The sequence below is a fragment of the Oncorhynchus kisutch genome, linkage group LG6 (genome assembly GCF_002021735.2).
Source record: "Oncorhynchus kisutch isolate 150728-3 linkage group LG6, Okis_V2, whole genome shotgun sequence".
In the NCBI taxonomy this organism is placed as follows: domain Eukaryota; kingdom Metazoa; phylum Chordata; class Actinopteri; order Salmoniformes; family Salmonidae; genus Oncorhynchus; species Oncorhynchus kisutch.
This window is the reverse complement of record NC_034179.2, coordinates 40,166,293-40,181,013: the sequence shown is the minus strand read 5'-3', so window position 1 is coordinate 40,181,013 and position 14,721 is coordinate 40,166,293. Positions and strand designations below refer to the sequence as shown.

Sequence of the window (14,721 nt, the reverse complement as noted above, 5' to 3'; positions counted from 1 at the left end):
GTGCCTGGCTATGCATGTTAAAATGCAAATACTATGTAACACACATACAGACAGGTATTTCTTGGTCCAGCACAACTAGTTACAGCCTAGGGGCTATTACAGTATGAAACAAGTTTTCCCATCGCAGTTTAAAACACAATTGGTCAGTCGTTATTATTGTACTGATACAGTAGCAGTGGGTGTGTTTTAGTGCATACAGCAGCTTATACCTTGTAACTCCCAATAGGCCTACTGTAGACAGCTCAACGCCTGTTGGCTACAAGCCAACAAGTTGTAAAAACACAAGCTGTAGTCAAGTGGCACTGGTGGGACAAAATAAAAGGAATATAAATGTTATATTTTGATAATTGATCAAGTAGATAGATATCTATTTTTTCATCAGTAAATATTTATATTCATTATTCATACACTTTCTTGGACAATTATCCTCAATATTCTGCATGTACTTGTTAATTTTCTCTTACTATATGGGTTACCTAATTACATAATGATTTCGACTTTTAAAATGTTCAGATTTAGAAGATTACTCTATGCAGGTAGCCTAGTGGTAAACGCGTTGGGCCAGTAACCGAAGGTTGCTAGATCGAATCCCCGAGCTGACGGAGTAAAAATATGTCGTTCTGCCACCTGAATAAGGCATTTATCCTAGGCCGTTATTGAAAATAAGAATTTGTTCTTAACTGACTTGCCTAGTTAAATAAAGAAAAATACAATAACCTATTATCACCATCGCTGATAATTGTATCAGTTCCTATAATTCCCCTACTGCCTACACGTAAAAAAAAAATCGGCAGCCCCCTAGGTGTCTCACTTTCGCAGTGTTTGCATGGATTCAAGAGAGGGAAGAGTGACTCGGTTCGTTGACGTCACCATTGTGTTGATTTGCTAACCCGAAAGAACAGAGGAGTTAGTGCGTGTGAGAGCGGGCACTGTGAACTGCGTTACTATGCTGTAGCCCAATAACCACACATTCGGAATCAAAACGTGCAATTTAGGTGAGTACTGATATGGGCGCCCAGCTTTCATGTTGCAGTGACAGACCCGCTTCTCTGCATGCTTACAGTTGTTTTTCCTGTGTACTCTAATATTGTGAATGCTTTAATAGTATGTTTGCTATCCTCACTTCAACCCTCATCAAGTTACAGTTCCTATAGCGCTACAATGTGGCAAGGAAAGTTGATGTATCAATTCCTGTTTGCGCTGAAGTGTTTTAAATTGCATGTATTTAGCTGTCAAATAAAGCCAAAAGTCTGAGCGGACGAGATGTGTTTAAGTTTCCATGAACACTTGGGCTTCATTGGCCATGTAAAGATGTTAGGTTGACGTAATTGTCTGTTTTAGTATTCGGGAGATCGCAACAGGAGAACGTGAGGTCTGAGGCTTACATTGCGAACCAGACAGGGTGACGTTCGTCCATGTGGTTTATTCTGAAAATAGTGTTTCTGTTGAAATGAGAATACAGTACGCTGACACCTTATGCCGCTCTTATATTCCTGGAAGTTTTAAAAAGCGAACAAATGACGCACTTGAGGAGCTCGTGCAGCGGTGATGACAAATCATCTTAAACACAAGGGCAATAATCTGAACTGTGTCCATCTATTTATTCACTGACTGATGTACATTGTAGGCCTACACCAGAGACCCACATAGATAACTGGTCGACTGTTGCTTATTCCTTGATTCTTAATGAAATATTGCCTCCTCTTGACGCAAATAAATATAACATTGTTTATAGATGGAATGGCAAATTGAATTGCTATCGATATGGGTTATCTCTTCCAAGCTCAATCATAATGACATGTCCAAATAAAATGCTCTCAAGCTGTAATGATTTCACATCAAACGACTCCACCTGTGTGCTAATCAGAATAGCAGGCTAGTGAATTTAATCATTGTTGCAACCAGTCCCGGTTTTGGGTCTCATTCGACCTTATGTACTTTAGTAGACTCTGTTGAGAGAAGTGTGAGTATACTGTTTGTTCTTGAGCAAAATGTGTTTGGATACGATTTCCACGAGCATAGGTTTTTATTGTCTCAGATTTTTAAACATCAGGACGCATTGAACATAATGCTAAAGAGATGCGCGCTTCGGACAGACAACTGTCTTCGTGGATACAGTTGGTCCTTAGAGGGTTCTCGTATGATTGCGTTATGTTGGCGTTGATATGCTGTCAATACAGCATAACCTATTGATTGAAAATAATAATTAACCCTTCAATGGTGTCTGATCACACGAGTGCGTGAAATTATTTGGTGACATTAACGCGCCGTCTCGACGCACTGTCTTAATCCAGTTCCTCATACAATTTGTGGGCTTTACGTTACCTATCCTTATTAGGCAACTTTCGATTGTTTCCTATGGTAAACCTGGGGCACTAAGCTAATTACGGAGCGCTGTAGACATGGACCTATTTACTGGGTCATAAATTAGCGATAAATTGTTATTCGTGTCATAAAGTAACATTTGTTGTCATTTGTTGGACGTCCACCACTCACATCAATACCACATGTATACAGTCTTGAACTGCTCTGTAATATAGGCTATCTGAAATTGAATAGAATTTTCATTGAGTATTTCCAACGATTGCCAACTGTTGACTTCATTTTTATGAGAGCCGCTGAGTATATTGTTAGCCTTGTCTACCTGTTTAGGAATTGCGGATGCATAATGTTAGCATAAATTAATCGATTTTAATCTGCGCTCTTTATCGATATCCTTTCGGAAAAATTGAAAAAGTCTGTAGCCTACCGTTTCTGATTCTTGATTAACTCTAATGGAATATTTGAAAATGTAAATTTATAATAAAATGACTTGCCTAAAATGAGTATAAGCTACTGTAACGACCCTGGGTAATCATGTTAATTGTAATAGGCTACTGAAATAACATTTTATATTTATAATAATAACGGTGATTATATCATAATTTAATATTATTACATGACAGGTTATTCCTCATGTGGTCTAATCTTTTGTGAGAGCGGGCAATGACATGCCAACATGCATTCAAATCATTGATCGCCTAGCCTACTGTACATTCCATAGACATTAAAACCAGGTACATTCCAAGTAAAAGCAGTAATGGAAACTATTCTGTCCTAGTATAAACCTGCGCTTCTTTTAATAAATTGTGTTTTCAGATCAGATTGCAATAGAATTGTAGTCGTGTAGAGCAATTTATATTACGTAACCAAGTTAAATAGGTGTCCAAAGCAATGACTCGTGCGTTTTTTTGGCGTATGTAATATAATCTTGTTGGCGCTACATGGCGTTTTCTTTTTTTTGCGACATCCTCTGTTCCAACTATTCCTGGCACGCTGCTCGCTCCCTTCTGTGCTCACTGCTCTTCTCTGTGATAAGAATACTGAATAAGATGCCATTTCATTTCAGAATGGGTGTTGATGGTCTTTGTGAACCAAGCATCAACGCATTCTAACAAAGACTAGGGTGTTGCAAGGTTCTCAGTGGTCCATATTTGTTGCTGTTCATGTTTCACATAACTATACATTGAGTGGGAAAAGATAGGGTATTTTTTTTATATATTTTAATTTAGTTTAATAAGGGTGATTTGCTATGCTTGGCGTTTGACTTGTGTTATTTAGCTATTGATAATTTGCTCTTATGGCCACTCATTTCAACTATGATGCCATTGCATACAATTCTTACCATCCCAGTAGGGTTGTATGTCCATAGTTGTATGTATTATGTACAGAACAGCTCAGTGTCATGTGCATAGACCTGTTTTCATTTTATGAAGTGTGCAATGTTAATGTAGCCTATTTGGATGAGAGGTGAGAACAATTTTATTTCAAAATGCCCAGAAAATAAGGATAAATTGCTGATCTTTATCTAATTGAAATCAATTATTATAAAAAAGACAACATTTATGGTTTGCAAATGGCTTTTCAAATAATCTGCAGTAATTCATATAACAGCAATTGATTGTTTTAACTTAACACTGCAGAACTGTTGATTTTTTTATATAAAAGTGTAGGTTTAAATATTGATCTATGATCTTATCTACCACAGTTATTTGATGTTTATTGGGCTAGGACCAAATATGATATATAGTTGAGAAGCCAACAGTTTTCATATATTATAAAGTATTTTCCTAAAATATTCTGATTTGCCTGATCTTGTTCTCTCTTCAGATTGACTTTGTCTTGTTTACAAAGATAAGTGAAGAAACTGCTGAGGAGGGAAAGCGAGCCTCATGAGTTGGCCTGGCGGATCTCAGCGACGTTATGGATTTGACTAAAATGGGTATGATCCACCTCCAGAACCCCAACCACCCCACGGTCCTGCTGCAGAAGGCCAACCAGATGCGTCTGGCAGGGACCCTCTGCGACGTGGTCATCATGGTGGACAGCCAGGAGTTCCATGCTCATAGAACCGTGTTGGCCTGCACCAGCAAGATGTTTGAGATTCTGTTTCACCGCAACAGCCAGCATTACACCCTGGACTTCCTTTCACCAAAGACCTTCCAGCAGATCCTGGAGTACGCCTACACTGCCACACTCCAGGCCAAAGTGGAAGACCTGGACGACCTGCTGTACGCAGCAGAGATCCTAGAAATCGAGTACCTGGAGGAGCAATGTCTCAAGATCCTGGAGACCATCCAGTCCTCGGATGATAATGACACGGAGGCCAATATGAACGATGGCGGCATGGAGGAAGAAGACGAGCGCAAGGGCCGGCAAGGAGGGAAGAACGCTAAGAAGCATTCCATGGAGGGGAGCTTCCTTTCAGCCACCCAGCAAGCCTCTGCCCTGGACCAGAGCCCCTCCGTCTCCACATCCTTTGGGCTCTCCACCATGAGCCCAACCAAAGCTGCCGTGGACAGCCTGATGAGCATCGGCCAGTCCCTCCTGCAGCAGGGCTTCGGGGGAGAGCACCTGACTCACGGCAACTCCCACCGCCAACTGATGACCGAGATCAAGACGGAGATGATGCAAGTGGATGAAGGCGGAGGCCACGAGAGCCCCAGAACCATGGAGTCCAGCGCCTCCAGCAATGGTGAGAGGAGCAACGAGTTGGACAAGAACCGTGACGGCCCAGGTACCCCGACCAGGAGCAGCGTGATCACAAGTGCCCGCGAGCTGCACTACGTCCGGGAGGATGGCATGGGCGACCCCCAAGCAGATGGTAGCCAAATGGGTCTCGAAGCCATGGCTGGCATGACAGGCATGACTGAGAAACAGCTGACCTCCCTGTACTCTCTGCCTCCCAATCATAAAAACGAAGTTATGCGATCCATGCCGGCCTCCATGGCCTCTTCTCTTCACATGTCCCCTGCCCTGGCCATGTCCATGGACTTCAGTGCCTACGGGGGACTTCTGCCCCAGAGCTTCATCCAGAGGGAGTTCTTCAACAAGCTGGGGGAGCTGGCCGCTGGCATGAAGCCAGATGGCAGAAACCAGCACGAACGCTGCAACGTGTGTGGCGCAGAGCTACCAGACAACGAAGCTGTAGAGCAACACCGGTAAGGTCAACTTTGTGAATTTTTTTCTGACTAGTTTGGTTCTATTAACATTTGTAAACTTGATCTTTGCCAAAAACCTTTTCTTCAAATCAATGATAAAATATAAATAAATTCTGCCTACAGTTACTTCATTTAAGTTTACTGATAGACGTACATAAAATATAGATCTAAATTTTTCTACCTTTTCATAATTCAGGAATCTACTTAACAAACGTTTTTGAGTCCTTTTTTTCTGTTGAAAATGTTTTGGTTTTTTGCATGTGCTAGCTAGCAGCTTAGTAAACTCAACTCCGTGTCGGCAGAATGTACCACAGACTACATTGAGACGCTATCAGTTGATACCTGTAAAAAATTTAATTCTTTAAGGCTTTCCTTGTCCCAATGTTTTGTCCTGTAACAAGCTTTTTCTTTGGGTGCTGAAATCTGTATTCGTTTGTAAGTCATTGCATGGCAGAATTTTTTGATTTCGCAAGGAATAGAAGGCAAATTAGAAGGCAAATTATCATAGAAGGCAAATTATCAAAACGGTGGATTCCAAATCCAACTGACAACTCTAATAATCAGGACAAGCATAGGTACACAGTAAGAATTAAATCATGGATATTTTTAAAGTATCAAGTGGTAGTGCACGCTTAACTTCCGACTCAGTTGGAAACAGTGAATTAAATGGTGCAGTTTTTATAAAAACTATGGATTTCAGCATCCAAAGAAAAGCATGCAGTTAAACAGGACTGACATTGGTACAAGGAAAGCATTACGGAATTTACAAGTATCGAGTTTTAGTTGCGGTACACCCTAATGGGCGCATCGTGTATGGAAGGTATCCATATTGCAGGGATCTAAACTAGAGCTAACAAGCTAGATGACTATTAAGCTCAAATCCATGAATTACAGTTCCTTCAGAAAGTATTCACACCCCTCAACATTTTACACATTTTATTGTCAAAATCCTGAATTTAAAGTGGAATTATGTTTTTTGAAAGTTTTAGAAATTAATTTAAAATAAAAATCTGAAATGTCTTGAGTCAATAAGTGTTCAACCTCTTTTGTTATGGAAAGTCAAAAAATGTGCTTAACTAGTCATGTGATAATTTGCATGAACTCAGTCTGTATGCAAAAATATTGCTTAACATGATTTTTGAATGACAACCTCCTCTCTGTATCCCACACATACAATTATCTGTAAGGTCCCTCAGTCAAGCAGTGAATTTCACAGATTCAACCACAAAAACCAGGGAGGTTTTCCAAGAAGGGCACCTATTGGTAGATGGGTAAAAAAAATTATGTGTATCAATAAACCCAGTCACTACAAAGATACAGATGTCCTTCTTAACTCAGTTGCTGGAGTGGAAGGAAACCGCTTAGGGATTTCACAATGAAGCCAATGGTGACTTTAAAAAAGTTGCAGTGTTAAATGGCTGTAATAGGAGAAAACTGAGGATGGATCAACTTTGTAGTTACTCCACAATACTAACCTAATTGACTGAGTGAAAAGAAGGAAGACTGTAGAGAATACAAATATTCCAAAACATGCATCCTGTTTGCAACAAAGCACTAAAGTAATACTACAAACAATATGGCAAATGAATAGATTTGTTCTGAATACAAACTGTTATGTTTGGGCCAAATCCAATACAACACCTTACTGAGTACCACTCCATATTTTCAAGCATAGTGGTGGCAAGCATCATGTTATGGGTATGCTTTTAAGCGTTAAGGACTGCGGGAGTTTTTGCGGATTAAAAAGAAACGGAATGGAGTTAAGTACAGGCAAAATCCTAAAGGAAAGACCGAACCACTTTCCTCCAGACAATGGGAGAATAATTTCTCTTTCAGCAGGACAATGACCTGAAACACAAGGCCAAATCTACACTGGAGTTGTTACCAAGAAGACAGTGAATGTCCCAGAGTGGGCAAGTTACAGTTTTTACTTAAATCTACTTGAAAATATATGTCAAGACCTGAAAATGGTTGTCTAGCAATGATCAACAACCGATTTGACAGAACAAATGTTGCACAATCCAGGTGTGGAAAGCTCTTGGAGACTTACCCAGAAATACTTTCTAAAGGCACTGCAAATATAAACGTTTGAGATTTTACCCCTCATTTAGATATTTTTCTCGGCCAAGAGAAAATGTTGAATTCTGATGCAATAGATAATTGTCAGGTTAGCTTCTTGTGGTCAAGATCGTCTGCTTTGATGATACATTCCTCAGAAGGATTTAACCAATGAATATGCCTTTTCACTCGAAATTGTTCAATTCGTAGTTTTTTTGGTTACAATTTTGTAACCAAAGGTAGAAAAAAGTGAGGTTTCATGGAAATAAGTAGCATATTTTCCATTAGATTACTGGTATTTGCATTGGATTTTATGGTTGTCAATTTTCACCCAGAATTGGGAAAGAGTTACTTTTTCAAACTTGTTCTAAAGTCAATAATGTAGGTACTTTAAAGGGCAATTCCGCCACTTTTCAATCTAATTCATTCTCTCCAGCACCATACCAGTGTCTACATGTCAAAACGGAGTTTCTAGCCCAGAGGCAGGGTATTTTCTTGCTCCCCACATCACCGCGAGTCTGTAGTGTCTGACGGCCATCGTGAAAAATGATAACTTTATATGTTTATGTAAAATGTATAATTGCGCCGTTTTCACATATGTAGATACTGGTATTGTGCTGGAGATGATGAAAACGAGATTGAAAAGTGGTGTAATTGTCCTTTAGGCATTGTAACTCAATAGACTGGTTGGTTTGGTTATTTAGCAACAAAACCGACTAGTGCGTAACTATGGGGAAAGACAGACGGGGTTGGCTTAGATATTATTTAGATAATATTTGCTTTCATATGATTTTTAAAGACATGCTCTGGAACTTTGGCAACTAAGTATTTCAACTTCCTACACTTTGGGCTGGATGTGTCAATGTGTAGTTCATACATGCATAATCTATGAGCAGAATTACAGTCTTTCCTCAATTAACCACAAAATCCCTAGTTTGAAAGTCACTGTTTTTCTGGAAGTTGGGCTGCCCTATTTCCCCAAAATGTTCCCCCACATGGACCAGCCCTCTAGCAATTTGAGTTCAACCAATGAGCTTCAGTCTGTCAACATATGAGTGGCAGCTATCAAGATGCACATCAGGAGAGAGAGCAATGCCTGGTGCACATATGTGACATAGTATGCAATTTTCAGGGGCCACTTTTGGCTTGTGAGCTCTACTTTCAGAACTACTGGCCAAAACGTATACAAAAGTACAGGTGAATCCCTTTGTAAGTTTGAAGTAGGCTATCATATCAAGACAACATTGTTGTCGCTCTCTCTGAAACCATCAAGTCTGTGGTTGGCGACCAAAGCTGAGGTCCTCTCCCCTGATGACTTCCAGGCCTGTCCGGGTGACTAGCGAGCTGTCCTGCCGTGGCGCTGGCTGAGCCCATTAGTCGCACCTGGTGAAGGGGGCCAGCTAATGGGAAGCAGCCCCCCCCCCTTCCTCACACCAATCTCAGCCCACCCCTGACCCCTGTGGTGTGGCCAGTGATTGAGAGTTTGGGGCCCCCAGCCACCGGGGGGACAAGGAGGGCCTTATTAGCTTTATAAGTGGTGCAGACTGTCCAGCCCAGGAAATGAGGGCTGTGCACAGGACCCGAGTCCTGACCTCTGCAGCCTAACCTTTCGGCCGCTCGGCTGGCCTCTGCTTCTCGTCAGCATAGCCAGAGGGCGGGGGTGGTAGTAATAGTAGTAGTGTGGATGTAGGACTGCAAATGAGGGGGGGGGGGGTTGGGGGATTTGAGAGGTATACAGCAAGTAAATCCACGCCAGGTGTGCACCACTGTTCAAATCCCACCATGCACTCCTGTTGTAGACCGGTCAGCGTGCTGTTGTCTGCACATGAGAAATGTTGCTCAACTTCCAAAACTGTCAAGGAACTGTACTAGTGTCTCAATCTGGGAAATAGGCCATTATCTGCTTTTTAAGAAACACTCAGTTTCTGCTAATGGCCTGCCACTCTCGCACATAGCCCAACACCTCATGAAGCTTATAGGATTTGGAATTGGTCATTTCCATGTAAAAGGACCAATGAGCACCATCTTGTGAAGTTCATAGGAGCATGTCAAATTGGGTGTCAAACGAATGCTACGAGTCTATATTTGTGAGTAAATAAGGCATGTATACATTTTTCAATCCAAAAAATTGTGAATAAGCAAAGGCTTTGATTTCTTGTCAAACAGATAGAAAGGGGTCTTAGAAAACATCTAGTAGAAAAAGTCTTAAAATGCATTAGAAATGCATCAAAACACAATGTTGAGCGCAGTGGTTAAGGGCGCTGTACTGCAGCACCAGCTGTGCCATCAGAGACTCTGGGTTCGCGCCCAGGCTCTGTCGTAACTGGCCGTGACCGGGAGGTCCGTGGGGCGATGCACAATTGGCCTAGCGTCGTCCGGGTTAGGGAGGGCATGGTCGGTAGGGATGTCTCATCGCGCACCAGCGACTCCTGTGGCGGGCCGGGCAAAGTGCGTGCTAACCAAGGTTGCCAGGTGCACGGTGTTTCCTCCGACACATTGGTGCGGCTGGCTTCCGGGTTGGATGCGCGCTGTGTTAAGAAGCAGTGCGGCTTGGTTGGGTTGTGTATCGGAGGACACATGACTTTCAACCTTTGTCTCTCCCGAGCCCGTACGGAAGTTGTAGCGATGAGACAAGATAGTAGCTACTTAAACAATACCATGAATGGATACCATGAAAAAGGGGTCAAATAAAAAAAATAAAAAGAACACACAATGTTGAAGTAAAGACCCGTGCCAACGCATATCCACACTTTTATATTTCGTTTTGGAGAAATGATTTGCCTTCTGTAAGTTTAAGAAACATTGCCTTGTGCCTTGAAATTCTCTTATGAAAACCCACATTGTTTTAAGAAATTCTCTCCCTCATGAGGGAGGATAATGAAAGTTCACAAAAGTAAAGGTTAGTTAGTGTTTTTACTGATATCAATTTTGTTTATGAATGATTAAGTTAATTAAAACTCTAAATTCTTTTGCCAAATCGGTAACAGAATTTCGGAAAAAAATCGAACAAAATTTCTGCAATTGAATTGGCTACAATGATTTCCCATTGTAACCACAGTTGGGTCATGTGCTACTGTCCTACTTTCCACTGGCATACTGTTATGTTCAGCTGATAACCGTTTCCTTTCTCTTTGTCTGGTAGTCAAAGCAAGAGTATGAAAAATCGGGACAACCAATCCCTCTCTCTCTCTCGCTCTCTCTCTCTCCAATTAATGTCACCTCTCTTGGCTCTTACTGATACTTACCCACGAGCCTCCTCTTTCCATTTACTGTAACCAGCATCCTCAACCACTGAGCACTGGATGTAATGGACATAGAAAAGTAGTTGAAATTTGGTCAGTCCGCCCTGGCCTTGATTTCAACGTCAACAGATGTTGATTTTTGGTCCGCTCCGGACCAACTATGATTTCAACTTCCACAAACGTCTGGACCGGCTTTCATTTGGCCCAAACATAGACATCCATGATTGGTTCAGATTTGGTCTTGTCCAGACCGGACCGAATCTGAAGTAATCATAGGACCATATCATAGATGTCTATGTTTCACAAGTTTGCACAGCACAATTCCGTTACTGTGGAATTGCCGATTTTGGGTTTGACTCAGTGTGTCAGAATTGATTGAGAGCTCACATTTCCAGTTGCTTAAGATTATACCGAGACAAGGAATGGGAGGGGAGCGGGTGCCCCTGGTGAGTTTATAGGTCCTAGGTCATGTTTGGAACTCCAGGCTTTTACGCAACATAAAAGAGTCGGATGACATTTTTAAAGATTCCAATATCAAGATGACTCATACTTGTTGTGCTGAAAAGTTTTTACCTAGTAGTACCCTTATCTTGTACACATCTTTTGTTTCTATAATTTTTGTGCTCTGCTGAACGTTGTTGTTACTGTACAATAAGTTTATGTAATGCAATAACACTGAATGTGTCCAAGTTAAATTGGCTGCCAATAGAGAAGGAAAGAGAGCACTTCCTGGAATTTAATTGCATCACTACTACATAGACTGTCAGAATGTATTTCTTTCTTCTACCGGCCTCTTTTACCTTGAGTGGACCTGCTCAGCTTGAAATGTTTGCTAATCAGATGGAATGCGCCACGGTTAAGGTTCACGTGAGGATTCTGTTTCAGCAGCCCCTACCAAAATATTGGTGTGTCTACAGGATGGTCGAAGACTGATTTAACAAAAGCTATCTAATTGGCAGATTTGAGTGTGTTCCGTCTCGGTTACTCTATATTCCCTTAATGCATTTTGGAAGAAATACAGAATGACTTGTTCAGAGAGATGGCCTTGTGTACCTTCACCCACTGTCCTTAAAATTATTGAGGAATTGAATAGAGCCTTTGTAAGCTATAATAAACAAAAACGTTAGTGTTTTTGGATTTATTTGCCATGAAATAACTCGGGTTAGTGTGAACAAAATTGCAAACAATTTAATTTTGCGGTGTTAAAACCAATGGTTGTCTTTAATAAATCATAATTTATCCTGAATGTCTTTCAGGTTTAGGTAAGATCTATTGAATGCTTATTTAATTTTTTAATGTGAAAGCTGGAGTGTGTTTTACGTCAAAGGATGATTTTTGTCATTTTCAGGATACGACTTTGGCCTGGATAAATTGAGTGGTGAGGTTGCCTGTTTTTCAAAAGTTTTATCATTGTGACCATCCCTGGTTGTGCAAGAGATGGGAAATCTAGGATCAAAAGAGATTTCCAAACCGTTTCATGCATTGATCTGTTGGCTGCCCCAACAGAATACTAATGGGTTCATTTAGATTAGTAGATGTTCCATGACATCCCTAAATATTGTAAGCCCTGTTCTAAAGCTTCCTCAAACAGACTTCAGACATTTGAAGTATAAAGTCAAACATTGCGTCATGCATCGCCTGTTTTATCATCCGTGTATAATGAATTGCCGTTGTATCCAGAAAATGTCTGCCTTTAAATATATGCAGATCCCTATCTTCTTCTTATGGCTCTAATTTATAAGGATAAATTGCCAGAATTATGAGTCATGATTTGATTTAATATGATTTTCTGATTCCCTTCTGTTTATTATCAGCAAACTTGTACATTCTTTCATCCGATTACTTTTTTTTTATGTCTGCGCAATTGACAGAAATCGTGGTTCCCCAGTTGATAGACCTACGTGTTTGTGTTTTCTAAAGATTTGTCAGAAGCTTTGATTGTTGACAGCTCGCAGCACACAGAGCAATGGTTCTGGTTGTCTAATTACAGATTATATCCCAGCAGCCTTGTGCCAGGGTTGCTGCCATCTCCAGTTACAAACGTGAAAAATATTTCAGTCTGGGAGTTCATTTGGTGCAAACAGGTCAAGTTAACCGGCCATAATTGTTTCCAGGCGTGGCACAGGTCCTTTGTGCGTGTGTGTGCACAAGCGAGAGTGTGTGTGTGTGTGTGTGTTAGAATGAATGCATCAGTAAGTGCTTGCTTCCTGTATAATTTAGCCTGCTCCATTCATTCGCCCATGCCCTGGGTTCTATCGTAAAGCCTCAACTGGATGAGATGTGGATTGGCTCCACAAATGGAGCGAGGGGGTATCCCTTGAAGTAGCCCCCCAGAGTCATGTATTGATATCTCCCGGAGATTTATGAGTGAGGGATTGGTAAATGAAGGGCTGTGTTTGTTTTTCAATCGCCCCAGGTTTCCTACAGGGGCCAAATCAAAGCTCCATCTCACCACAACAACAACAACTGCGTTTTTTTTTCTCTCCCTTTCTCCAAAGCCGGGACATATTTGACAGGCTCAGATTTATTTCTTGAAGGAAGTCTGGGTGAGTGTACTCGTGGCTTTAGGGAGACTGGATTACAGCAATATTTTAGTAACCCCGTGATAAGCAAATAATCATCTGGCAAGGCTGAGTGATTTATTAGACAAATAAATTAATCATACAGGGACTAACTCTAAGGAAGAGAACTCTGCTTGATATTCCAAACACAGCATCCTATTCAAAGACCCATAGCCTTGGGTTTATCCCTTTCACTTAACACCCATTATCATGCAGATGCCTGGCCTCTAATGTACTTACAACCAAACAAGAATGCCCCCTCCAGAACCCTTTCAGAACATAGCTGTTAAACATAACTAACTGTCAATGTTTGAACCATCTCTTTCATATCCAAGCCACACAGTGTATGAATGAGCCCCTGTCAACGATTGTCCACCTCTCGTCGGCCATATTTGACATAGAGAAACCTTTTCCTCAACAACTGACTCGGATATTTCCTCGGTTGTCCTCCGTCGTGGGCGGAGAGGGCATAGTCAAACGCAGTCGGCGTGGTTCTAATACCCAGGGTCCCTAGTGTTTAAACAGGAGTCTGGGGCCTTATCTGTGCATATCAGGAGGACTGATAACCACGCATGCTCCTCTTCAGTAAACCAAGAGCAGATAGGGCCTGATAACGGCCATAGCGTTGTCGCAGGATATAACACACAACCTGCATCCTGAAATTATGTGTAGGGAGTGGGAGTGGGAGTGGGAGAGGGAGAGACAGGTGCGCATCAGAAGTTGCCCTATAAGGTGAAGCACACCTGATATCATATCCACCACCAAGAACCACAAGGCTGCTTTAGGCATAAACCTTAACACCAATGGTCAAGATGACCTATTCCCTCCCCAATCTGTGGTCCCAGATACAAATTAAATTAACATATCGTTTCTAAGGGATTTAGTTATTTTACCATATTTTATTGATAGGCTTTTGTGTGTCAGTGAGCGCTCTTTTTTTCCTCATTGTGTTGTGGGTGCTTTGTCATAGTCTGCATTATGGTGGGAAAGAAAGTACAGATTCATTACCTAAGCTTGGCTCAATGTAGAAGCTTTTTATTGCAAGCTAAACTGTCAGAGGAACATCCATTACATGGAGCAGGATTATCCCCCCCATTTAAAATCTGTGAGCGAACTCCCCTGGAGAGCACTCCACACAGGTACAGTAGTACATCAAAGGGTAATAACCAAACAGCACCACAAAAGCTTTTTGAAGGGGCACATGTGCCCGGAAGGTCCTCGTCTTCCAGAACAGACCAAATTTGAGGACGGGGAAAACATGAAGCGTTAGGTTGTCCTCCCGGACTAACTCTTCTTCATAGTCTCTGAGTCTTGATGCCTTGTTGACGTAGTGTCTGGTGTCAGTGTTTGTTTATGCATCTGAGGATAAGCTATTGGCTG

The 14,721-nt window shown here is 41.5% G+C and overlaps 1 protein-coding gene across 3 annotated transcripts in view; it reads left to right on the top strand.

Annotated features, from left to right (window-relative positions):
• Positions 1-862: 862 nt before the first annotated feature.
• Positions 863-14,721, top strand: part of LOC109892853 (zinc finger and BTB domain-containing protein 16-A) — a 121,936-nt gene continuing 108,077 nt past the window's right edge. For 2 of the 3 annotated variants that reach the window (XM_020485675.2, XM_020485673.2), the window contains exons 1-2: positions 863-995; positions 4,150-5,480. In XM_020485675.2, coding sequence (XP_020341264.2) covers positions 4,243-5,480 — 1,238 coding nt within the window. In that variant the 5' untranslated portion in view covers positions 863-995; positions 4,150-4,242. Of the gene's footprint in view, positions 996-1,851; positions 1,964-4,149; positions 5,481-14,721 lie in introns of those variants that run through there. The other variant, XM_020485674.2, reaches the window with a different exon arrangement.